Source organism: Phasianus colchicus, chromosome Z, assembly GCF_987193195.1.
Source record: "Phasianus colchicus chromosome Z, bPhaCol1.hap1.1, whole genome shotgun sequence".
In the NCBI taxonomy this organism is placed as follows: domain Eukaryota; kingdom Metazoa; phylum Chordata; class Aves; order Galliformes; family Phasianidae; genus Phasianus; species Phasianus colchicus.
This window is the reverse complement of record NC_143476.1, coordinates 73,052,585-73,080,556: the sequence shown is the minus strand read 5'-3', so window position 1 is coordinate 73,080,556 and position 27,972 is coordinate 73,052,585. Positions and strand designations below refer to the sequence as shown.

General features: G+C 36.2%; 1 protein-coding gene across 4 annotated transcripts in view; it reads right to left on the bottom strand.

Annotated features, from left to right (window-relative positions):
- Nucleotides 1-27,972, bottom strand: part of DEPDC1B (DEP domain containing 1B) — a 34,355-nt gene that overhangs the window by 4,384 nt on the left and 1,999 nt on the right. For 2 of the 4 annotated variants that reach the window (XR_016461760.1, XR_016461759.1), the window contains exons 3-12: nt 21,573-21,708; nt 19,579-19,706; nt 18,721-18,851; nt 16,856-16,903; nt 16,322-16,462; nt 13,662-13,828; nt 12,010-12,186; nt 11,222-11,407; nt 10,601-10,913; nt 6,660-6,776 (exon numbers count right to left, since the gene is read on the bottom strand). Coding sequence is in view for 1 of the 4 variants with exons in the window: in XM_031605458.2 (XP_031461318.2) it covers nt 10,752-10,913; nt 11,222-11,407; nt 12,010-12,186; nt 13,662-13,828; nt 16,322-16,462; nt 16,856-16,903; nt 18,721-18,851; nt 19,579-19,706; nt 21,573-21,708 (1,276 nt within the window). In the remaining 3 variants the exon portion in view is untranslated. Of the gene's footprint in view, nt 1-6,659; nt 6,777-8,395; nt 10,914-11,221; nt 11,408-12,009; nt 12,187-13,661; nt 13,829-16,321; nt 16,463-16,855; nt 16,904-18,720; nt 18,852-19,578; nt 19,707-21,572; nt 21,709-27,972 lie in introns of those variants that run through there. The other 2 variants (XR_016461761.1, XM_031605458.2) reach the window with 2 other exon arrangements.

Sequence of the window (27,972 nt, the reverse complement as noted above, 5' to 3'; positions counted from 1 at the left end):
ACTGCTCCTGTGTAGTGTTTCAGGCTAACAGTAATAAAGTCATGCTATTTTTGTACATAATTACACATACAGTCATGACTGTTATTGGAGAACAGGTTTCCCAAGAGCTAGACTCATAGGGTTCAGATGGAAAATCTGGTCCTTATTTTGATAACGGAGCACATCTAAATGATATTTGATAGATCATTATCAGAAAAAAATGCTCAAAAAGATGATACTGTGAGCATGCTAGGACAAAGATGAAAGATACAGGAGTCTGAAGGCTGTGACATTATCTTGCTTAATGTTTTCATTGCCATAGAAAATTAACTGAATCTTGTATTAATAGTGGCTGATCTTCCCTGAATAAAGGTAGTTATATATATTGAAAAGCCTTTGCCACTGAAAGCAAAAACTTTGGAGGACAAGTATATAAATAAAACCACCTTTCATAAAATGGGATTATTCACAGCATATAATTTCTTCTCCATCTGAAGCATGTGGATGGCACTGATTCTCAAGTTTGTTCAATACATATCTGAAGACAGACTCTACTTTGTGCTAAGTTTTTAGAATGGTGTTAATGGGGTAGCTTAAACACGCTTCTACCTAGCCATCAAGACAACTTTCCTGTGCAGACAGAGGTTTGGCCATTGTCTCTTGATAAGCCCATGACATGCTGCAGTATCATTATCAAAATAACATACCCCACAAGCATTAGGCTATTCATTTATTCAGCCTGGATGGCAGTGCACTTTACTTTCTAAATAAAAATGAAGTATGACAAAAATTCGTCAGTAATACACCAGAGTAAATGCTAACGAGATACACATGTCATTTCCTTATCAATTTAATGTCTATAAAGGGCAAGAAAATTCAAGTTCTTACCATGTCAATGTCTTCTTGGAGTTATTTATCCTTATGCTCTCAGGGTAATTTGTCTCTGTCTTTGACCTGCAGTTTGATTTATCATTCAAAAACTTTTCAGACCAATGTCTCTTCTGTCTTTTTGACTATTTAATGCCTCCCATTTGAACAGTGAGAGAATATATTTTTTCTCTCTTTTTTTTTTTTAATTACTTTCTAAACCTCCCTTGATTGTTATTTCTTGGCTGCGTTCTTCTCTTGTTATTCTGCATCAAGTTGTTTCCCCATACTTATCCTGGAGAAAATATGTGTTTGTCAAAACCCCTTTTTCACAGATAAATTTTGATAATCAGAAAAGAAAAACTAGCTTATGTGACTGCAGTTCAAGCTTATCATTTTCCGTGGGCATATTTTTTAAGGTTATCACCCAGCACAGTACTATTTGATAGAAGCTTTTCTTCATTATTTATCTTCTATTCTTTAAACACGTTTACAGCTTTACTAACTTTGACATAATTTAAGTATGCAAGTAAATGCATCAAAATGACGCACTACCCAATACTCTGTAGAACTGTATTCAGCTTTATGTGTTCCTCAAAAACTTCTGATCAGGTGTTCCTTAAAACCTCATTTCCCCCCTAATATAAGACTGTTCCAAAAGTAATGCTTCCTATTCTATTATGGTCTACAGTATCAGAGATGGTGGTTGAATCTTTCCGCCAATATTCTGTTACATTTTATTCTGTGTGATAGACAGTAGCATAAGGGCAGTCTGACAAAATGAGATCTGACATGGAAGTGTGAATGAAGCAAAGGTGAATTCCTCCACGTGGAAAAAATTGCACCAGCTGGCATTCACTGATGTTTGCTGAACACTGATGGATGTGAGCACAGTGAGGCAGTGGACAATGCGTTTCAGCACTGGTGACAGCAACACGAAAGACAAAACAAATTCCAAGCAGACAGTTAGATTTTTTACAAGTGGAGCATGCAGACTGCTGTTCATTGCAAGTGAAAATGCTTAGCTAATAGTGGTATCTATGTTGAAAAATAGGAAAAATCCTCTGCTACAAAACGCTATCAAACAGTGTTATTGTCCTCTTTGTATCTGTTGTAATTTCCACGGAAGTAAAAAAGAGGCATTTCTTTCAGTGATCTATGTATATTCCAAACATCTAGGATGAGAACAGTCACAGCTTTGAGCTATGCTGGCACTAATAAAACTTCTAAGATAGAGCACAAGAGCAAAGACTTCTGAGTAGGTCAGAAATCAGTACACAATGGCTCCTGGTAGGCTTTTAAGATACACTGCAAGCTCCTTCTTCATTGTTATCATTCATGTTTCCACACTGAATTAAATTTAGCATGTCAAAGAATGTCGTAGTCTTGCCTATATTCAACTTCATAAGCTTCAGAAAGAAATACCTGGCTGTTTTGTTTTTTTTTATTATGAAGTTCACCTACACTTTTGTTACAACAATGGAGCAAGGCAGGTATCTGCTGAAAATAATTTATTCCAGCTCAAATGGCAGGAGATAGCTAGTTCCCTGAAAGTAGTAATAAAAGCGATCAAGTTGGTATTTATCCTTTATTTGGCTGAAGTTACATATAACAACTTCTATCTTACAGAATAATAAGCCTACAAAACTGTCTTAATGACTCCATTTTTGAATTCAAATTTCAGATCTGAAGCAACAATTGCTTTCACCAACAGGAATCTGAGAAATTATTGAGAAAACCTGGTTAATAATACAAAAAAAGATTGCTATATTTGGTATTGAATCTGGTCTGATACTGAAAGGTTGACTTCCAACCAAATCTTGAGGTAGAAAAAAAAAATGTAATACTTTGTGACAATATTACAGAATTGATGTTATGACTAAAAATGTTTTATTCCAATCAGGATATAAATGTCCAAACATGTTTTCCTAATGGAAGACAGGTAATAAGAGTGTTTCAGTCCTGCAGTGTTTTTCAAAACAAAATTTTTAGAAGTTGAATGAAATAAAGCTTTCTAGATAGGAAAAGAGAACCTCTTCAGAAGTTATAAACCACATTTATTCTTGTCTTTTCTTGCAAATTTAGCTCTGAAGGCTACAGAACTTTCTCATCTTCTTGTCTCTATTTCCTGTCTACAGGAAGCTACTACAACAATCAGAACTTATTAAAAAGAAAAAAAATATATATATATGGTTTTAGATGCCTTGTGGGATGAACAAATATCTTCTTTAGAATAGACAACTAGTTATTTCATATCACTTAATATTTTGCAAAAAATTTGTGTTCAAAGACAAGACCAATGATATATTCAGAATAGCTCAGGAAATCAGACAGTAAAACAGGGTGCCCAGCTCAAATCTTGACTCCCTTCTTTGAAAGGAAGTCGAGCTATGATAATTTGAGGCTTTTTGACTCTTAAGCATAAAAAACCTTCTTACTTGTCTGTTCTGCAGGCCTTAATTAAAGTAAATCACATGGCTGTTTCCCAAATGAGCCTATTCAAAGATTCCAGAGGAATTTAACCCTTCATCTAGTTCATTCTATATACCTAGTTGTTTTTGGTTTTTTTGTAGATAAAAAATAAAAACTCAGAGCTTTTATAATATTTCAAATGCACATTAGTTCTATATCAGTATTCATCCAGTCAGAGCAGTCTGAATATTTACTGTCTCTCACTTAAGTGCACATAGTATAGCTTTTTCCATAAAGATTTATACAATTCTGCATTTCCCAAAGCTACATAAGCCTCTCTTCACCCTTATTTGGGAAAAAGAGAAAATAAATCTTTACAGAATTGGTTGCACTGTTTTTTGGTTTTTGTATCTGTATTTTCTATCTGCTTCATAATCCACCATCCTTAGATTGAAACGACCAAAATGGCTTGTTTATTCCTGTTTAACCCGATGTTTAGAATTTCAAGGGTAGTACATACTGGGTAAAAAAAAAATTAGATCAATTGAAGACATATGAAAAGCTTTGTATACATCCCAGAAAAAACCAAGCAGAGCTGTATACTTATATTTGACCAAATTACTATTCTGAAATAAGTTTATGCATGAGATAAGCTGACAGATGCAGATGTCTAATATTTGAAGAGGGTAACTGAGTACCTGTGTGAGATCTTGAAAAGCAAGCTTCTCTGTCAAAATCAGATCAGGCCTTTCTGTGCTGTCCTTCCAAATGCAGGAGTGGTGCAGTGCACAGTGCAAACATCCCAGTGATTTCTCACTTAAGATAGTCTACATTCTGTTTATTAATTTCAGCGCACACTGACCCAAGCTGATTCAATTCAGAGCACATGTTTTTGCACCTACTTTTTTTTTCAGTGCTTAAGAAAGACTTAATAAATTGAGTAGAAGAGTTGTTTACAAATCTGGATTTTCTGCCTAACAAAGTGTCTGGCAAAAGCTGATGCACTGGGGTCAAAATTGGTTTTCAAATGAAAGATTCTTAAGACAGTAGAGTCAAGAAGTACTCGAGAGCTGGAAAGCACCATATAATGGTAGTTACTCATGCACATTAACTATATATTTCCATTAGGTTAGAGCCTAATTACATAAGCATATACTACCCAAGGCATCCAATACTGTTTTCATTTCCATGGAACGAGTGGACAGGAACAACAACAGCATCACACATCGTTGCTCATAAACAATAAATAGGGTTCTTCACATTAAGATCTTGGCTTTTCTATTCTCGAGCAAATACTAAACATTAGGTTGTCCTCAGTGACATGTTCAAAAAGGGCTGCAACATTTCCGTAAGAGCGTACTAATAAAATGTTTTGATTTCAGGTAAACTTCCATTTTAACAAGTTCTTGTTTTATCTGTCTAACTGCATATTTTTATAAGATTATGCTCTCTGGCTGCCAGTTTTTTTGGATGGTTTGTAATCATCTTTTGCAAAAGGTAAACTTAATAGCTGCTGTTGCTCCAAGCTGATTTTGCCTCCCTGAAGGCAAATATAAATAAATAAATAAATAAAAAATCTCAGAATATTGTTCTCATCTCAGTGTTTTTGATGTTTAAAAAAAAACCTTCACAGTATCTGTAGTCTCCTGTTTCACAGATGAAAAAAAAAACAAAGTAACAGTAAGGGAGTGCAACGACTGTGAAGTTTAGAATCACAAAAGCACAGAATCACAGAAACACTAAGGCTGGAAAAGACCTACAGGATCACTCAGTCCAACCATCCACCCATCACCAACAGTTCTCTCTAAACCATGTCCCTCAACACAACGTCCAAACATTCCTTGAACACCTCCAGGGTCGGTGACTCCACCACCCCCCTGGGCAGCCCATTGCACTGCCTGACCACTCTTTCAGAAAAGTAGTATTTCCTAGCATCCAGCCTGAATCTCCCCTGGTGCAGCTTGAAACCATTCCCTCTAGTCCTGTCACAAGTTACATGAGAGAAGAGGCTGACCCCCATCTCATTATAACTCCCTTCAGTCATTATAGAGAGCAATAAGGTCTCCCTGAGCCTCCTCTTCTCCAGACTGAACAATCCCAGCTCTTTCACCTGCTCCTTATAAGAACTGTGCTCCAGAAAACTGGCTGAATGAAAAAGGCAGTATCTTTATCTCAGTTTCAGGTGTCATGCTTCAGTCATTAACACAATTGCAGAAGACTCAGCAGAAGCTTTGACAGTGTTATTACTGCATATTTACATCTACTGTCTAAGTGGATAGAACTACTAGGGAGCCGGTTCATTTTACTCAGAAAATTGTGTTCAAACAAGGCAAAAATTTTACAATACAATAAATGATCCTTGTACATAGAGAGGTATTTAGGAAGTCACACCTAACTACGACACGATATTATCCAACTCTAACTAGCAGAAATACATTTATAAAATAAAATTTCAAGGGCTTTGAAAAGAAGAACTTTACTCCTTTTCTTTGATCATGTGCCTTGAAAAATGTCACAAGGCTGACCTCTGCTGGGTCATAAATTACCAAGCATCTAAAGGGCAGTAACTCTACATAGTAGTTACCAAACACGAGAAAAGGAAAAAAAAAATCAGAGGATTCCAAAATACTTTGCATATATGCCAGCATCAAAAGGCCATTTACTTCACACAGTTTCTCAGAACAATAAAGCTAATATTCTGAATGTCATTGTAGTAGATAAGAAACTGATAAACTCATCATCTCACCACTGTATGAATGCAAAATTAGTTTCAGAATAGAACAACTGCTTTTGGTGAGATCAAATTTATAAACTATGCACATCAGATTTGAAATCACATAGCATATCTTAGTTATGCATAAGGCCAGACCCTCATGCAAATAAGCACTTAAGGCACTTAAGTTAGACAAGAAAACAAAGGATAAATTTGCAAGCATGTAAATATATTACATTATGCCTTTTATTCACCTTCAGAGTCTGTCTAGAAGTGCCAAGGTCAGTCCACCCTCTCTTCAGCAGGCGAGCTCAGGAAACACTGCTTCTCTCACAGTCATTGTTAAAGTTTTAGAGAACCTTGCAGTGATTTCAAACCATAATCATAGAAAAAAACATTTACAAGAACTAGCTATAGACAACTTTATGCTAGTGCTAAGACAAGAGAAATTTTCAGTTGTTTTGGATGTTTTGAGCTGTTTTTCATAGGTGTGACCTTGATCAATTCAGCACCACATAATTCCAGGCTGAAAAATACAAGACTAAGACATATGTTTTAGAATACTTTCGTAGATAATAAAGCAACTACTCTATTACTAGAATTCATACCAGCCATCAGATCATATTTCTATGGATCCTATCCTCTCTCTAATTTCCAGGCAGAAAACCTGCAGAACGTAGAGACATACCTCACCCACCCTGACCAGTGTTAGGTAGAACATAGCTGATTTTCATTATCCCCAGATGCAGCTGTGCCATCACAACATTGGAGGTGATCCCACTTTGCCTATATTCATCAGTTTTGTCTGGAAAAAAAAAATAAAGTTAAAGATACTGTTTTCTTCAGTTGCATTAAATAAAATTTAAAAACCCACAGAGAAATGACAAGCAACTCACATCACCTACTGGATATCAAATCACTTAGTGAAGCCAATAAGTATGAACAGATAGGCAACTTTTGTTAAAATCCAGAGCGTGCAGACTGAGGGGATTTTGTCCAGTCTCCTATATGTTAAGTCATCATGCTGCTTCTTTGCTCACTCTGCTCTGAGCTCAATGACCTTGGTTTCAGCAAATATCCAAATATCCACCAGAAAAAGACACTTCCGAAGACATCAAGAAAAGATAAAATTCACTACATTCCCATCATTCAGTACCCTCAATGACATTAAAAAACCCCTCTATATTTAAACTTATCCAGCTCAACTTTCCAAACTACAGCGTAATACATCCATCTCAGCTCACGTCATTATTGCTTACCAAAATGTGTACTTCTTTATGTAAATGTACTTCCACGAGCTAATCAAGTGACTTCCTGTTCTTGTTTCTCATAAATGAAAAGACTGAAGTAATGCAAACTCTGAGTTTAAGGAAAGTAATTTTGAATTCTCATTTTCTATCATCTATAGTTTTATAAAAATCTGCAAATCCTGCAATGTTTCAGTATCAGTAACTCAGTACTGAGCAGAGGTCACACAAGAGATGAGTCAGCTGATTTTACGTAATCACCTCCAATTTAGACCTTAAAGAATCACATTAGCCCTCTGCCTCAGCATATTGGGAAGCCTTGCTCACTGTAGGAGGAAACTCATAGAACTGTAGTTTTTCAGAGCACAATCTTTCCTCCTCTCTTTTCTTTTTCAAATGACCTACATTCCCTGCTCTTTGATGCAAGTTTAGATGTGACCATGTATGAATTCATTTTTAATCTGCACTTCCTTTTTGATGTCTTTTTTTTTTTTTTTTAACATTCCTTTTCACATTCTCAGTGAAAATGTTGACAGGAAAATGCAGTACGGATTTTCTGAAAAAAATCCATAAAGTGCATCTCCATCAGTTACAATGCCCTTGTACTTAAATTTATGCATAACCATTACTGGCTAACGTCTGTATTCTGCCAGAAGCCACTAAAAGTAATGCCATAAAAAGCCTAATATAGCCACAATTTTCAACCATATATGTGACTCTATCAGTACTTCCAAGGAATCCATAATAAAACAAATATAAGCTAAGTATATTATCAGTTTACCTAAACACACCATACAGCTATCTCACCCCCACAGCAAAACTTTCAGGATTAAAAACTAAAACACACTTGAAATACAATTGTAATCTTCAACACTAACAAAACTATATTCACCATACAACAAGTGTACTTTCAATGAGAAATTAAAAACAACATACTGAATAATAATTAGCTATATTATTCTGCATCAAATTTTTCCCACTAAAATTTTGCTTCAAGTTTTCCACTCTTCTGCAAGGGTTTGCTATTAGTCATATGTTATTACCTATTTGGTCTTAGCATACACATACACAGAAAACAAAATTGCAGAAACTTCTACTGAAAGTTTCTGATTCTTTTCCAAAAATCCAAAAGCTACAAATAATGGCATTGCAATAGAAACTTTAGTACTAAGGAGTTAAATTTAGAGTATGATGTTGAGAGATAGCTCCTATTTACATATGAGCTTGAAGGTAGATACTTAAGATACTGCTCATCTACCTCTATTGAATTTTCCACCTGCTGTGTTTAAAAAGAATGTCAGCTAAGTCTTAATTTAGCTAACCTCTTCAGTAACAACTACTTGCATAAGCAGAAGAATCCCACAGTTCACAGGAAAGCCCAATTGATACAAGGTTGTTCAGTCCTGGCAATATCAAGACATTACATGGCTTTCATAGAAAAGTTAAATTCCTAAGAAACTTAATAAGAAAACTGAGGTTTCTATTGATTATATGTTAGGAATACCGAAACATTTTTATTCTTTACCAAGACCACAGACTTCTTTGTAATATTATTCTAGCAATCTTCTTTTTCCAGCCTCCATTCAGAAAGGTTACCATATTTGCTTTGTTAGTTAGTTCAGTTATGAGACAAGGAAAAGCTGTAATAGCAACTATAGTTAAATATTCTCTATTTCCAAGATAATTTTTGTCAGTCTTCAAGATTAGACAACAGTTAAAATTCAGTCTTGCAAAACTATGATTTCTGCTGCAGTTCTCTTTTTAAGTCCCCCTGAGGTTTTAGAGAATTTTTTGTGACAACATTTTTTGGCAGGCGTGGGAATTGTCAACAAATGGATTTGCTTGGTTTGTTTTTATTGCAGACAAAAAAGAATTATTTGAAACACGACTGTAATTGACCCACAGAAACACTATGTCTTCAATTGCTACTACTAGAAACTAATGAGCAAACACAAAGTGCTGTTTAAAATTGGCTATATGAACAGTAGAAACAGATCAGTGAGGAAACAATTCCATGTGACACTAGAAGGCTCATATATAAGTAGTGATATTATTTTCAGTGCCTAATAGATAGAATTCTACCTCTCCCGTGCAGTTAAGAACTGATGCCAGAGATGAATTCGGGTGGGTTTCCTCATTCCTATGAAAAACACTAGCCTTATTAGCTCTTACACTTTATGGATTACTGCTATAACCAAATGTTTATATTATGATTAGTCAGTCTGAATGTACATAAGAATATGCAGAATACTATGACAAACATGAGAAGATACATCATTGCCAGAGACCCAGTAAAAAAGTTAAGTGGCCTCTGACTACTTCTAATATTAATTTTAATGTGTTCTTAATATTTGAAAAGTGTACCTTTAGCACCACATTTACTTAAGCAATGATTACTGATAAGAAGTGCAAGGGTGAAGACAGACCATGAAAACATGTACTGTTCTTAAAAAGCACAATACCCGAGAAACATTCCATTCTATTAAACCAACAGTCTCACATCTTCAAGCTTATTGACATGTTAGGGGGTTAGAAAGTAAATGCTGCAGATTAGTCAGCATGTTGTTCATTAGAATTTCAGACAAACTGGTTGAGATACCTGCTGCCTTCCCTTCCTGCATAGACTTCGACATTCAGTGACATATGAAAAACTGTTCTTTAAAACTCTGATGGATAACCTAAAACTACCACCAGAACCATACCAGTAAATGTCTGCAAACAGTGTTTTAATAGATCAAAATTGTTGCCAGAATCAGGTTATACTCCCAGTCAAGTTACATGTACAATAGTTTTCATAATGGAAAACAAACAAAATCATTAAAGGTACTCAATACTTCAAAATCAAGTAAATATTTGCATTTCCAGAAGAAATACAAAGATCTAAATTTTCCTGATAAAATGAGTTCTAGAGAACAGCCATCCAAATTTGTACAGCACTATTTCATAACAGCTTTTGGAAAAGGCTTTTAAAGTTTATACTAAAAAAAGAAATGGCTCTTCAACAACAGTTGACTCTAGATGTAATGCATCGTAAGAATCAAAATTAAGAATGAGTTTTTACAGTTTTATGAAATAAATTTTATATAAGAACAACAGAGCAAACAACAGAAAAACAAAATCCAGTGTTACATACTTATTTGTTTACTTACAGATTAAGAATTTCTCAAGCTACGCATGAACAAATGGCCTAGTTTATACAACAAGAAAAAAATTCTCTTGATTAACTAACAATACATTGCACACAAGTTTTGACCTTGAAATGATGGTCAAACTACAGCAAGCGTGCCTTATCCCCAATGCAAGTTAATCATCTTGTTTTTAAGAACTACAAAATAGACATCAAAAAAAATCATGATTTACAAAAATACTGATACTGGCTCACATTTCTATGTCCTCAACACTTCTCTATTGATGTTCTCTACAGTCTCCAGTATTTTTTCTGAGCAAATTACATGCTGCTCAGACTCCTTTTGTGTAAGATCCATTGAAAATTTGCTTTGACTCAGTTTGCTGATGTATTACATACAAACTCTTTACATCCGAAAGCTTCTGGTTCTCTGAAATGGTTGAAATGGCTTTCTTAAAGCCCACATCAGAAGTGGTGGCTTCTGTTTTGATTTTTCTGGAAATAGCACTGCTTCAGTTTCAGGAGTAGGAAATCGTACTCTATACACTTCAGGGTAAGATTTCTGAAACTAGAAAAATAAATCAATTTAAATAAAAAATTCACTCATATTTGGCATTTTAAAATATGAATTGTCATATCCACAAATGGAGAAAGAAAATTCCTCCAAAACACTCTCTATATCTCTGTATAGAAAATTAATTGATGTTTTCCAGTATGGTTTATTCACTACAGCACCTCTGTTCTAAATGATTAAAAGTTATAAATGCCCAAAATTATCTACTGTTTTAAGAATCATTATTATCTTAGAGGACCATAAATGTAAAAATCCATAAAGCTTTTCAAAATTAAATGAATACCAGAGAAATTTTTACTTACTTGTTTGAGCTTCTTCTTCTTGTCTTTCACAGATATTTCTTTATTCGTTGCAATTTCTTCTAGTAAAGCTGCCAGCGGTTCCTGAGAGCCAGTTGCCCTTTGGTATTCAAATTCATCTGTGCTGATTTGATGGCAAAACGATGGAGCAGGAAAAGTCGCATCGGTGTCAGCTCCAGCATATTTTATCTGGAGAAAGAATGTAAAAAAAGTTGTTCTCTGCAACAAGTTTGGGAAAAAAAAACCAAAAACCTCACCAAGCTGACTACTGTATCATTACAGTCATTAAATTTTACTCAAAGTCATTCAACAGAAAAAGAGAAGACCACAAATTCTACCTCCTACCTCTTGCACAAATAGAGTGAGTTCCAGTAAGTCAAGAAGCATGAAACAAAGAAGCCTGTGTAATTCTTGGAAAAAGAAATGGCTAAGTACTTCAGTGGAAATCAATAAATGTTGAACTAAACATGAAAAATATGATATTGGAAAAAGGAAAAAAAGTTATGATAAAGTTGAGTACATATGGATGCCTTCAAAATATTGTGATCCCATTCCTCGAGAAGACGGTGTGACCAAGATGGAAAAATGTTTGTACCTAAGACGTCCAAGATCTGTTTAGTTTCATTTAACTATATAGTTATGATAGAGTATCAGTAGCCAAAATAAATTAGCTCTTAATATGCTAGCAGAGACAGACCAAAGTCTAAGATACATCAAACTCAAGAGCAAAAAGCATGATTTTGCTATTGAGGCAGAGTGACACAAGGTATTTTTTCCCACTAGACACCTACTTGAACTCTTTGGACATGCACAACATGTTCCTCTATAGAAGATTTTAAGGAGGATGGAACACTTAATATCTCCTGATGATTGTCCATGAGAAAAGATACTAGCTTAGCAGCAAGCAGTTCATCCAAGTCCATTTCATCCTTCGAGCAGAGAATACAACGGGAAAATGCTTGAACCATCTGAGGAAAAAAAAAGTTTATTTTTCTATTTATAGAGAAAAAATAGTCTGTATTAAAATCTTTCCTAAAAGATCTCTTAACAACAAAATACTCACCATACTTCCAACGCATCATTTAAAAAAAAAAAAAAGGAAGAGCATTGTGTACTGCACTGACACTGAAAGGACCAAAGGTGGCTCTTGCCTCAAACAATCTAATGCTGACCTAAGGCATAGAATGGCTGCACTTCATTTTACTCTCAGTACCTCCACAAATAAGCATTTCACTTGGCCTTTCCAGTCAAATAGGGCATAAATATTTCAGAGTTTTTAAAAACAACACAGCAATTGAATAGAAGTGAAGTGGCAGAAGGAAAACTTAATGCCATTACTTTCTAATCCTTCAAATAAAATTTCAGGTGCAGCTCACTACATGTAACACTTGAATATGAGACAACAAGCTTTCCAGCTGTGTACTAGTCACTATTAACATTTCTAGCACAGAAAACAAACAAGGTTTTCTGCTTTGTGATGTAGATAACACCACTGAAATAAAACATAATACAAATACTTGGATTGTATAGGATTTACTTCAAAAAAATAACATTTACCTTATAATTATGTTATTTTTGTAAAAAATATCATTTACAGTTAATTAATTATAAGTATTAGTCAATAATTCAATTATTTTAATAAAATATCATTCATAGTTAATTAAAATCTTCATTGTTATGGAACAAATTTAGATGTAGACATCCTAGGATTTTTATAGAATGGCTGAGCTTTCCAATGCTCTAGTCCTTGCAGAGAACTTGAATGTTAACAAAAAGAAATATTCAGTTGGAATAGCTAAATTTTGCCTAAAAAAAAACAATACAAATATGACTGTGATAACATTCATATTTGTCAACATGTCATTGAAATTTGTGATAAATATATAAATAGCCCTACAAAAATGACATTAGCATAAACTAGGGGTTTGTCAAAATATGAATAAAAATGACATGTAGTGAAGAATGTTTCTGTAGTTAAGTGAAGAACAAAAATGAATACTGGAATCATTTGGCACAATTTGCTCTTTTCACTGCTAAAACTGGTAAACAAAGAATTCAGACATATATTTTTAATTTTAATTGAAACAGACAATCTGTTTCTCTTACACTTTTTGCAGTGATGAAGAACAAAGACCTCATCTTCTATTATTCTTATTCTTTCATTATTATCCACTTGGTAGTCAGTCTATTTAAGTCTGTGTAGAAAACAAATCAGTGATGATTTAATTTTAAGATGGGGGAAACCTTCAAGTCCTGAGCAAGTTCTGCATTTGCTCACAAGTTCAAAAGCAACTTGTTCAAATTCAGATGTTTTTGCATAGTTGGAATAGAAAAACTATTCATCACGTAGGCAAGCCTTATTTTACATATGCTCTCCAGTAAGAATCTTATCTGTGCTACCCCAAAAGCCTTGTAAGATCTTCTGCATTATTACTATACATACCAAGACTCTGGTCCTCACTGATTCAGAAAGAGGTGGCAAATCCTTGTTAAAGCTAATTCTTGCCATCATTCTCACCAACAGCTGCAGTTTTCTCCGATTTTCTGGTGGCAGCAGGAGACAAGATATTTGAAGAGCTTCTATAGCCTCACTGTGTTTTTGCAGCAGACCTGGTTTATCATTAAAAAAAAAAAAAAGTAACATAGAAACATTTCTCAATGTCTATTTCCACAGGTATTTTCTAAACATCTTAAGAATCCATCTCCCCAGACTCCTTTTCTGGGAAGGAAGAGTATTCTTCCCACGTTATCTGTCCTGATGTTCTGTATGTTTTCTTTTTGTGTTTGAGTTTGGCCAGCAGTTCCTTGTTCATTCATACAGGTCTCCTGATATTTTTGTCACTTTCTCTGTGCTGGGATACATTGCTCCTGATCTTGGAGGCAATCTATGAATTGGCATTCTTGAGCCCCTCTTCCCTCTAGGACTTTATCCCAGTCTGATAAGAAGATTATTGTAGATGCTAAAGTCTGCTCTCCTGGGGTTCACAGTTTGTTGTGAACCTTTGTGATTCCACTCCACCACTCCAAGGCAACTGCAGCTAAGACTTCGTTGGACCTTCACATTCCCTACAGGCCCCATCTTGTTGGTGAATTACATAGTACATCTCCTCACTGGCTTTTCTATCCTTTGGAGAAGGAAGTAGGTCCAAAGAAGGGCAACAAGGCTTGTGAAGGGCTTGGAGAATAAGCCCTACAAGGAGCAACTGAAGGAACTGGGGCTGTTCAGTCTGAGGATAAGGAGACTGGGGGGAGCTCTCCTCCAATATCTGAAAGGTGCTTACAGTGCCTTACACTGTCTCTTCTCACTGGTGACAGGAAGAGGGGAAATGGCCTCAAGTTGTGCCAGGATAAGCTTAGGTTGGATATCAGGAAGCACTTCTTTACAGAAAGGGTTGTTAAGTGCTGAAATAGGCTCCCCAGGGAAGTGGTTGAGTCACCACCCCTGGATATGTTTAAAAACTGTTCAGACATGGTGCTCAGGGGCATGATTTAGCAGTGGGCTGTTAGGGTAATACGGTTAGGTTGTGATTGGACTTGATGATCTTTCAGGTCTTTTCCAACCTAAGCACCTGAGATTCTATGATTTGTTTCAGGAATCTTCAAGAGTGTTGTCCCTCCAGTAGATATCATAGTGCTTAAAGGCCCCCCAGGACCAGGCCTTGTGAAAGTGAAACTTCTATCTCAGTAGAAGGCCTCATCCACATATTTTTCCTATTTACAGCCTACAGCAGATCACCATCATAATGTCATCTGTCCTTGCCCTCCTTTTATCCATAAATTCTGTCTATTCCTCATCTACTCTCAGGCAGAGCTCCACACACTTCAGCTGGTCACTGAGTAGTGACTTCACTTCACCTAAATGTCATTTTTAAAGAACTTGTGTCCATCCCATCATGCCTCTGTGGTACCAATAAGATCATAGACCAACAGACATACACAATTAATTCCTCATTTATTTCCCACATTATTTGCATATGCATAGAGTTAGGTCCCTTATTTGCTTTCCTACTACCAGTAGGAACCATTTTTTGTGTACAAAAAGGAGAGTGAGACATCACAACAGGGAGATGAATTGCCTTCTTGAACTTCTTTTTCCAGGTAAATAGGGAAACTAATAATTGAATCATAAAGTAAAACAGCATGGAAAAAACACCTGGGAATACTCTAGTCCAACCACTCTTATCCTTACATAAGAAACTGAAGGTACCTAAATCAAATATCCCAAGACATCCCATTACAACCACATGCAACTTCTTTGATATTTAAATGCCTGTAAATTGTGTCCAGAGTAGGCTGACAATTTCAAACATATACTGCTGGTATTTTTAAGTAAATTGGCAAAATATGAAGATTGAAAACAAAGTAGTTCTTAAAATCCTATACTTTCATTACTTGTTGTATATCTTTATTTTTGTTTTTAAGAATAAATTATATATGGAATATATTTTTTTTGTGAAGTAAGTGACTTCACACTTATTTGAAAGAGTGGACAATTTCTTTTCACTTGTGCATAACTGTTGATAAGAATTCCTCATTGTCATTTTTACTGTGAAATGAAACTCAGTCCTGAAACATACTGAATACAATAGAATAACAAAAAAAGCAGTAGGAAGGATTTTAAAGATATTGTCAGGAACATTTGTTGCCTCAGAAAAAAATTCCAAAATGGAACTATATTCAATTTGAAGATAGTGAACTAGATACGAACAAAGTACAAAAATACTAAATTCCTAAAAAATGTCAGTAACTGATAGATCCCTTTACTAGCTGAAGAATTGTTATATAACCTTAGCAGTTATTGAATGTAATTGTTCTGAAATCTTTTTTCAGTTCCAAAGATTATGCAATGCATATGAAAATGCAATGTTGTGCCTTTTGGCAAAGAGGGTCAAAAAACAGCATGCTACAAAGTATGTTTACTTTTAAACCCAGAATTTTTTTCCTATTTTTTCTAATTTTTCATATTTTTTATCTCTCTATGGGCTATCTATTTCTACATGGTAGTTAATTTGTTTTTGTCAACACTTAAAAAGCCATAGCAAAAAATTAAACTTTCTTTTAAGCACTGGGAATACATTTCTTGTTACATCCCAGACCACTTACCTAACACACTAACAAAAACATCAAAAAAATTAAATGTAAGAAGTGGTTCTTTCATCTGGCCAAAGTAGTCCACTATTGTTTTGAAGACATCTCTTTCAAATCCTGAATATGTAGGTTGCTTCAAATCTGAGCAGATGGGCCCTATTAAAAAAAAGAAGAAAAAAAGTTAATTTGCAGCTCATCAACTTCATCACTGTTTGCTATTCCAGCCACTACAAGTGCAAATTCACGCAGGAAAGAAACTTATATACACTATTAAAAATAGTTCATTTATATTTCCAACAGATCTAGTGGAAACAAACATAATTGCGAGAAAAATAGAAATACTTTAACCTTAAGATACTTCAGTGAAGTAAACTGCACTGACAGGAGAACATATGCTGACTGACTGGTCTTTTTCAACATTGTTTTCAAGGCCATTATCAGGAAAAATATTGACTATGAATATCACTGATATTTGGTGAAGCTGTGAATCATCATGAAGATGATTTTTTTCTTAAGTGATATTTTAGGTTTAATTCCAAGTTTACTTACAATTTGCTAGGCATTTCATTGCTGACAATATCCAGTGAGGTAGGTCCTCTGCACAAGGGAAAAATAAAAAAAAAAATGAAAATAGTAACTCAGGTGTTCGTTTTTTGTTGTTTTTTTTTTTCCTACTACAAATTCTAAGATCATAGTGAACTCAAAATTCTTAATGAAGTTCCTCTTATAAAGTAGACTGAAAGAAAAAAACAGATTACTACTTAATATACAGACAAATAACTTTGGTCAGATTACAAACATAGTATATTCGATGCTTCAATATCAACCAGTTACAACTACAACTCTTAATAAGGAAAACTGTATCATATAGTAAATCCTTAATCTGCCTTGTAAAATTTAACCAAACTTATTCAAATTTTTGTGAGGGACTAGTGAATGTGTAAAGTGGTTATTTTATACTATAGATGATGAAAAGCATTCATATGTTCAGTTTCGTCATTTCTGAAAAGAGGAAAGAAATGTCCTGAAGTCTCCAGTCAACTGTCTGGAGAACTAACACATACATGCTTTAGAAGTGGTTACTTTCATAAACCAAATCAGGTTCCTACCTGATCTCTCACTTCTCTACAGATCTTATGGAAAACATGGTTACAATATTAAGTAATCCCTCATATCATATTTCATATTTCCCTAGTGAGGAAAAGCAGTTTTACATGGTGCTTCTTTCAAAATATACTGACTAAAAACACCGAAATTAGAAGTTTTAAGCCTCTCTGTATATATTCTCATCATTTCTTCTTTTTTTTTTTTTATTTATTTTTTTTACATGTTGCTCTCCTGCAGACACTCCAGGCACAGGTAGACTGACAAAGGCAGCTTCAAAAAATACATCCCTACAATTTTAACTGAAAAATGTCAGTTCCTTCACCTTCGTTCAGTATTGCTGTGATGGTTTCGCACTAGTAAGTAGGCTAAGCTTCACCACATAGTTCTCATTCCCTCTCAGTCTCCCAAGGGAAGAAAATACGATGAAAAAAAATTGCAAGTTGAGATGGGGCAGATCACTCGCCAATCACTGATCACTCTCACAGGCAAAACTGACTCAACATAAGGGAAATTAATATTGTCTACTGATAATAACAAACTTAAGCATGAAACTGAAAGCAAGCTACAAACAGTACCCCCCCACACACAGGTTACATTTCTCCAATAACTGCTTCAGTGTGAGTCAGTACCACAGGATCCACCCTTCAGGAGTTAAATGTTCAAATATGAGTCCTCCACGGGTGGCAGCTACAGCACAGGTCCTACTCCAGCAAAGAACTCCATGAACTGCAGCATCTTTCAGGACACATCTACTGCTGCACCATAGACTCCTCAGAATGCTCTGGGTCTGGAGTACCTCCTTGTCTCTGCCCTCTTCTTACACTGGGCTTGGTGTCTGTAGGATTGTTTCTCCCATTTCTCTTCTCACTTCCTCTCTCCCACCTGCTGTTGTGCAGCATTTTTTCCCCTTTCCTAAATATGATCTCACAGCATGACTCACTGGATCAGCTTTGGCTATCACTGGGTCTTTTTTGGAGCCAGGTGGTACTGGCTCTGAGCTGACATGGGGCAGCTGCTAGGCTCTTCTTACAGCATCCTCCTTGCTGCCAAAGCTTTCCCATATAAACCTAATACAAGTACTAAAGCAGGGATATTAAAATGTGTGTATGGAAAAAGAATACTGATTCTTGCTGTTGGGGTGCACAACACCAATAGCACATTAAAAAAACTAGAGTTTTTATGGAATGTGGTTATAAAAGTGTGAAGTTGCTATGTATTTATATAAATCAGAGTTAATATTGTTTTTCTTTTTTAAAAATAATAAACTACAACGTAAGAAGTTAAACAAGAACTTCTAAAATACTCACTTGATTTGTCTTCTAAAGTGACAATGCCTTGCTTATTGACATTGTATGCATTTTGGACAATATGCTTTGAATTCACAAGCTTCGTATCTATCACTTCATCCAGGCAATCCAAACCCAAGACTTTTTGTAGTCTGCAAAAATACATAAAAGCACAATAAATACATAATCTAATTTGCAATGAAATATATAGCATTAGGACAGATACAGTTCTGAAAGAGACCGTTTACATTTATTATTTAAGTCACAAGCATGCAAAGGAGGAGTAGAGCAGACTGACACTATTCTCTGATCACACAGTTTCCTATGCTACATTGCACTAGATCAAGTTTATTACATAGAGATAGTATGCCAGGCCTAGATGAAAAGATATCATAATGTAAAATTATCTAAAGCATATTTTTGCAGGGCAAAAAAATGTTCTAAAATAAGGTATTTAGTTTTGCATAGGATATTCCTTATGAAAAATGCAAGGAATTTCTCAAAGACTTCCAGACATAGCTATTTCTTTGCTTATATTAAGTTTGTACTTTTCATTAAAAGGCCTAATGGTGTCTTACTTCTATATGAGTTATTCAATTTCATAACAGGAGAAGAGAAAGATTCAGAGAAAAATGTAATTAAACAAAACAAAGCCCACACAATAAAAGGATTTAAATAGTATAAGAGAAAAAAGTCAAAAAGTACTGAAGTTTTCTCGTGAACTTGATCTGCTGATTTTGCAGGATAGTTAGTATTGACACTATGGCAACAACGAAAGGCGAGTGGACGAAGCTAGGAACACTGCTAGGGAAGACAGACAAGATTGTTGACTGCTATACAGTTTTACTCTCAGTTTAGATTACTAACATGCATACTCACCGTGACAAAGTCATTGATTTCCATATCTCTTCTATATTTTCTTGTGTTAACTCTCTGCGAAAAACAAGCTTGCATGCTGGTACTTCCCCTATAGCTATACTGTGACGCTTATACCACATTTCAGAATTCTAAAATCAGAAGAAAGAAAAAGCAGCACAGCTCATTAGCCAGTGATTTTTCAAATACTTAACAGCGTAACACAAATATGTCACATGCAATAATTTTAAGATGTTTTAAAATCTAGCAAAATCTCCAAGATGCAAGCATTTTGAGCCCAAAACCAGTTCAAATTGACTACCATACTAAGACTAAACACTTGTTTATAGAAAAATTATTGGAAAATTTGTAGATGAGATAAAAACTTTTTTTTTGTTCTTGTTCATTGTATGTTGATCAATTAAATAGTAAACTTTTTAGCAAGTTCAAAACAGCAATAAAATGAAAGCACACGGTTACAGATAAAGACATCCACCATATCTAATCTATTGTTATAAAAGAGAAGTAAAGAGAATACAAGTTCATGTGACTATTATCCTTTACTCAGTTTTAACATTCCAGTTTGGTGCTTGAAAATTTTCATCAGTGTGCTGATGTGTGCACATACAATGCAGGCTGTGTTCACAGTGTACTCTAAAACAAAATTCTGGATCATTCCTAGTTACTATGCAATGATCACATTAACAGCATTCCTTGTGATCACAGCTATACCATAAAATGCACTCCAGGAATGCACCTAATCACTCCAACGCTAACAGTCACTTCATGACACTAGACTGGAGATAGTTTGAAATCTAAAGAAATCCTCTGCAATTAATATCTGGCTTTCCACATCAGTATTTCACTACCTACATCCATGCCTGTCAATTCACATGTAGTCAATAAGTGCTCTATTTGATGCTGCAGCAATTTAAGTTTTGGTTAAACCACCTTAAGTTACCTGTCCACTCCACCCTTCAATAGAATCTACAACTTTTTTTTTTTTTTTTTTTTAAGGCAACTAGTCTAAAGCACTATTTTTTTTACTTGCCTTCTGTACTATCTTTTCTTTCCTCCTTATAAATCGTTTACCTACTATTACAGTTCTAAGGACCATGTCTCCCCACAGAACTTGCTGCACATGAAAAGAACATTTGATTTGCATGTAAATAACTGCATTACAAATGTGGAATAGCTATTTGCTCAGAACCTCTTAATATTCAGCAGAACAGTAGGAACTGCTTTTCCAAACAGACTATCATTCACCAAGAAATCCAAGACAAAAGTCCTGCACTGAAAAGCATTAATAAAAAGGCTAAAATTGTAAAAGAAGTCCCAACAGTATATAAAAAGGATGAGACCACAATTTAAACAGAAAGAAAAATTTAGAACAAAGAAAACTCAAAAGGCCTAGGCTTTTACAGTATAAAATTGGAGACAAGTGACAGAATTTCTTTTAAAAATAAAAGTAATATTTTTTCCCAACTTTGTAAAAGCTGGATCAATCCAAGTGAGCACAGAGCAGGATGATTCTCCAAGATCACCAAGAATAGCAACAAAGGAGGACAGCTTCTCCTTCACCACAATGTACTCCTTGTAGAAAAGGAAATGGAATCACCAGCAACTTTACAGTACATAGCAAGGTAGTATATTATGCATGTTCTGCAACATGAAGAAGCAGAATAGAAGTTATGTTATAAGCAAAAGTAAAGGAACTATTTTGTCTTATGTGATAAGAAATGCATCACTTGAAATAGAGTACACTGAGATGCAAATATATTGGCAAATGCACCCATGCTGAACTTAGAATGCTAAGTACATTACAATCTGTAACAGAAAGAATACTCAAAGCCAAAATCTTCAGCAAATCATTACGAACAACTTTGCTCCACACAATTAAAAGTATTTTACATTTAATTCTCTAACCAATTTGTAATTTGTGGCACAATGAAGAATTCCTGATTGAATTTTGCTTTCCAAATGTGTATAGGTCTGGAGAAATTAACTGGGTATCTTACCATCATGATTGATTTCACAGGAATGCGTTCTTCGGAAGTGCCAGCCTTTGGATCATTCCAATCTGGAAATTTAATGACTTCCTTTCCAAATGAAGGTTTCTTTGGATATGGCTTCAGTGGTGAGGAAGGAGGAAATCTATAATAGGAGAACACTTTTAAAGCTTCTGAACTTCACACTATTCCATATTTACCAAAGGAAAACTATGCAAGTAAGCTTTCACATGCACATACAGCAAAAACCTTGGACATTCACAGAGCACCTTAGTTGCCTGAAGATAGGTGTTAAGTAAAAGGTTAAACATTCTAAGATGAGTCATTTGGCCTTTATCTGCTGTTCCAGAATAGCTTAAGCCCTCCGTATATCCTATGATGTAACTGAAAGCCTTGGATGGATGTCCTTGATACTCTGGTGTATCTCAAATAACACCACCTGACTATTCTTTAGAAGGTGGATTTCTGCTGAAAAAGCTGTAGGTAGGTTTTTCTCCCATGTGTTCAACTGCTAGCATGCATCTCCTAAAGCAAGGATAGTGACTGCATAAAGTTCTGTCCACATTACCATATTCTTCTTGCCGACATGTTTTCTATGCGAAGATCATATCTTGCAATTTGGAGTCTTTTCCAGCTGGTTGCTGGAAAAGGTTTTCACCTTTTAATGCATTTCAAGAAGGGCCTTGAAGAAATTGGCAGAAATAAGCTAGACCTTATAGGTACTGGTAAACAAAGAATCCTCACCTAGCTGGGAGCGTATATAAAGAAATTAATGACAGCACATTAGAAATAAATCTTGATGTTTGATGATAATCTTCCATCAATCTTGCTCAGATGATGGAGATTTTTCTCATTTATACCCATACTCCCAAGTTCTATATGCTAAGATTTCTGATGCTCCAATTGCTTTTACCTCCCTCATCCCCTTAATCAGCATGTGAAGGACAGTTACAACAACAAGAACTTGTGCACGACTAGATATCACACAGTCATATCCTACCAGAAAGCTTCTCATGCTCAAGATTTCTCAAGTTCTTTAAAATTTTAGTTCACCTTTTCAATCCCAACATCTAATTAGCTTTCACATTAATTTTATTTTCTAGTTTTATTGGGTTAATCTTTTTTTTTTTTTTTTTTTTTTTCCAATATTCTCAGTAGTTTCCTAGTTCCCTTCCAGCTCATCCTAACATCTAAATGTGTCACTTAATTTCCTCAACCAGGAAAGAAGCTCTTGATACCAGAAAAAGTAGATGCATTCCCCTCTTTTCAAATAACATGTCATGATTTTATGACCTTTTCTCAATCAGCATATCAGCTAGATCTAGAGAAACTCCATGACATAGCATTACAGCAAGAGTCAGGTAGTCAAGCTTTTGGATGGACAGTGAAAATCTCTGGTTTGTATACAAAAGTAATCCAAGAGTTAGACTGAAACTGAGAAGCATTCCAAAGATGATATGTCAAGATTTACGCTGCTTTCTACAAATAGCACTAGTTTTAGCAGTTTAGACAAGCAGGTAGCAAAGATACCTTTTTGTGTCAATTAACTTTGAATTAATGGTGTAACAATTGTCACAGATGAATTCCCAGACATCTGAAAGCAACAAGAAGGCTGAAGGCAAACACTTGAAAGGATTTAAGTAGTTATCGTGCAAGAAGACAGCAAGGCCAGCTGTCCAGCTGAAGTAAATGCCTCTACACCGATACATGCAGCTTGGGAAACAAACAGGAGATAGAAGCCACCAGTGGCTTCTGGAAAACCAGTTGCCATCAACTACAGAAACCTGGTGGGATGATTCCCATGACTGGAGTGTGGCTATTGACATCTACGTTTTGTTCAGGAAGGACAGGTAAGGAAGGAAGAGAGGAGGCAATTCCCTCTACATCAAGGAATAAATAGTGTGTGAAGAGTTGCCCCTGAAAAACAGCCATGAGCAAGTTAAAAGCCTACAGGTGAGAGACAGAGGCAACAAAAGAAGCCTTGTGGTTGACATCTACTGCAGGACACTTGATCAAGCAGAGCCTGTTGATGAAGCCTTCTTTCTCCAGCTACAGGGGACACCATAATGTCAGGCTCTCATCCTGCTGAGGGACTTCAGCTAACCTTACATCTGCTGGAAAAGTAGCACAGCAAGTTGCAGGCACTTCGAGGTTCCTGGATTGCATTAAGGGTGACTTCCTGAGTCCCACCGAGAGGATGCAATACTGGACCTGTTTTTCACCAACACGATTGGAGTCTGCCTGGGCTGCAGTGATAATACAATGGTGAAGTTCACACACTCTTGAGAGATACTGGATAGGCAGAGAGTAAAATCAGGAAGCTTAATATTAGGAAAGCCAAAATCCAGCTCTTCAGGGAGTTAAGATAACAAAACTGCAACGGAAATAGCTCTCCATGACAAGAGAGTGGAACAGAGATGACAGGTATTTAAGGAAGCTTTCCTTAGTGCTCAACAGCTCTTCATCCCCATATGAAGGAAGTTAGGGAAAAGGAAGACATGAGACAGTCATGGCTGAACTAGGGAACCTGTTCATCAAATTAGAGAGTAAGAAGAAAATGCACAGGCAGTGAAAGCAGGGACAGGTAACCTGAGAGGAGTATAGAGATACTGCTAGGCTGAGTAGGGATGGGATTAGGAAGGCCAAAGCCCAACCTGGGCTGGATTTGGCAAAGGGTGTAAAGAAGAATGATTTCTGCAGGTATATCAACCAGAAAAGTACAGTGAGCAACAAAGGTAGGCTGGTAAAAACAGATAAGGAAAAGACAGATAACATCTTTGTCTCAGCCTTCACTAGCTGGTGCTCTACACACAGCCCTCAAGTAGGTGGCTCAGAAGATGGAAATTGGCTGAGCAGTGCCCATTCTGCTGTAAGCAGAAATCAGATTTGTGATCGTCTGAGAAACCTCAACATCCATAAGTTTACGGGTTCCAGTGAGATGCATTGCAGAGTCCTGGGGGAATTGGTTGACATAGTCAAACCACTCTCAGTGGTATCTGAAAAGTCACAGTACTCAGATGAAGTCCCTGGTGACCGGAGAAAAGGCAATGTCACACCCACTTTTAAGAAGAGTAGAAAGGATGACCCAGGGAGCTATTGACGTTTTTGCCATACCTCAGTGCTCAGTAAGATCATGGAGCAGATGCTCTTGCAGGCTATGCTAAGACATACGGAAGAGAGAAAGGTGATATAGAATAACCAGCATGTCTTCACCAAATGCAGATTCTGCCTTATTCAAGTTTGTCACTTTTTACAACGGCATAACTTTCTCAGTGGACAAGGGAAGAGCTACTGATGTCATATATCTGGACTTCAGCAAGACCCTTAATACAGTACCCCATAGTATCTTTCTCTTCAAAGTGGAAAGATATGGATTTGATGGATGGACTGTTCTACAGATGAGGAGCTGATCGCAAGACCATACCCAGAGAGTAGGTAGTAGTCAGTGGCTCAGTGTCCAGGTGGAAATCAGTGATAAGCAATGACTCTTAGGCACCTGTACTGGGACCACAACTCTTACACAACTTCATCAACAGCAGGATTAAGTGAAACCTCAGCAAGTTTGGGGACAACACAGAGTTGCATCTTGCAGTTGACATGCCTGAGGAAACATAGAACGAATCATAGAATGGCCTTGGTTGAAAAGAACCTCAAAGATCATTGAGTTTCAACCCCCCTGCTATGTGCAAAGTCAACAACCACCAGACCAGGCTGTCCAGAGCCACATCCAGCCTGGCCTTGAATGCCTCCAGGGATGGGGCATCCACAGCCTCCTTGGGCAACCTGTTCCAGTGTGTCACCCTCTGAGTGAAAAACTTCCTGCTAATATCTAAGCTAAACCTCCCCTGTCTCAGTTTGAGACCATAATGGAATGGGGAGCTATTCAGAGACCTAGATAGACTAAAGCAGTAGATCCAGGTGAACTTCACAAGGTCCAACAAAGCCAAGTGCAAGGTCTTGCACCTGGGTCATGGCAATTTCCACTAGTACAAACTGAGGGACAAAAGGGTGCAGCACATCCTTGCCAAAAATGTCTTGGAGGTTTTGGTGGATGTTAAGATGGACATGTGCTCTCGAAGTCTAGGAAGCCAATCGTATTCCAGGCTGCATCAAAAGAAGTGTGACCAGCAGGGCAAGGGAGGTGCTCCTGTCCCTCTGCTCTGCACTGGTGAGGCCTCACCTGGAGTACTGCATCCAGATGTAGAGACCTCAGTACAGAAGAGACCTGTTGGAGCACATTCAGAGGAGGACCACAAAAATAATCCAAAAGATGAATCACCTCTTCTACAAGGACAGGCTGAGTGAGCTGGAGCTGTTCAGCTTGGAGAAGAAAAGGCTGCAAGGTGACCTGATCGCAGACTTTCAGCATCTAGGGCTTTAAGAAGAAAGGAGATTCTTCAGCAGGGTCTGTTGTGATGGGACAAGGGGAAAATGATTTCACACTAAAAAAGGGATATTTAGACTGAATATAAGGAAGAAGAGGTTTTTTTGTTGTTACTGGTGGTTTTTTGTTTGTTTGTATTTTAGATAAGAGTAGTATGGCACTGGAACAGATTGCACAGAGAGATGATAGAAGCCTCATTCCTGGCAAAAAGCAAGGTCAGGTTCAACCAGGCTCTGAGCAACCTGATCTGTAGGTGTACCTGTTCATTTGCAGGGAGCTGGACTAGATGACCCTTTAAGGGTCCCTTCCAATTCAAAAGGTCCTATGATTCTATAGTGCACACATCCTTTTAATACAATTGCTCAGATTCCAAGAAGCATAATGCCTGAAAGCTTCCAAAACTGGAACATATCATTTATTGTTTTAGACTACATTGAGCCATTAGGTCAGGACTCAGTCATCACTCTTTTGCAGAAAGCATACTATTTAACACATTCACAATTAATAATTTTCCTAACACTTTCAGGCAAAACAATATTTGACAGCACATCTTATATGCTCTATAGGAGTACTTCAGTTATACAAAAATTATGGTAATACCTAACCACCTTGGTTTCTAGTGACAACTCTGCATCATAGTATATAGTTACAGTTACAGTCCATTAACATGGAAATCTGCAGGCAAAATATGAAATCTGGACTTGCAAGTATTATCAATGGAAGTAAAAGCTACTTGCATTTCAATTTATATTAGGATTATAAGACATGTATTTAAAAAGTTAACTTTAGTGAAGTCCACCAGAGGGAGCTGCCAGGACATTAAATATGTGAGCAAAGGCAGGCCAGAAAACTAATATTTAACCCTATACATATGGAAAAAAAGGAAATAACAAATATTACAGTTCTGTGCTACCATTTCTACACCAAAAGTTGCTTTTATGCAAGCATTCCACAGTTCTTCAAAAGTTCTTCAAAATCACCTTGCACCCTCCCCTCTCATATTTTCCTGTTTCTTCAAAATTCCTCTCTTTCCTCTGCATTGCTCCTGGAATACATAAATGAAATTATCTCTAAAACCAAATACATAGCCTTTCTATCCCAATCATTAACATAACCCCTAGAAACATCAAGCTAGGAGTATGATTATGATCTGATTATTAATCATCTTCTGTCACTCTCAGCATATTTTTATGCCAGCATCTTCTGATAGTCTTCCCAACAGAAGGTGATTTTCAGTTGTATAAACCAGGTCATACCACATCATTCCATTATACTTGACTTTAAACTGGAGCCAAAGGTTAAGATGCAAGAGCCCCTCAGCTTGTTGAATCATTGGGTAGTTCATGGGGGAAGATATCAGTATCTGCTCCCTCCTCCCAACCCACACAGCAGCCAAAAGCAGATGGCCAGAAAAGAGTTTAAGTACAGGACAACACATTAAAATTCTTAGAATTCTTTCCAAGGCATTCCCAGCTTATAGACTGCACAAGCCATATTTTGTATGCAGATATTTAGCAAGAGACTTTCTTGGGTGAAGTCTTCAAAATATCTTCCTTTTACAAGACCCTGGGTCCTTAGAATTTGACTCTAAAGTTTCAGAATTTAACATTTCCTTGTTTAATGATAACATGAAATCCCCCCAACAAGGCTAAATTTGGAGAACACATTCAATTTTTATTCCTCCAAATTTATTTAAAGTTTCTCCTACAAAGGTTGATTAAAATTGATTCAAATATTTAACTTACTTGGCTAGAAGTTATAACACTCAGGTATAGGCTTTTTGTTTTGTGTTTTTTTTTTTTCTTCAGAATATTAACCAAGAACTTGCAGCCACTAATTGAAAGATGCCATGCAGCAGTAAAGAAATTCGAGTCAATATTAATGTTAACTGAATTGATTACAAATCCAATTGATTTTAAATCATCTGCACAAGTTTGTTAAATGTGGTTATTTTATGAGAAAAATATCTCAGCCATATTCTGTTTATAACAACAGAGAAAAAATTACATCATACATAACTTTTAC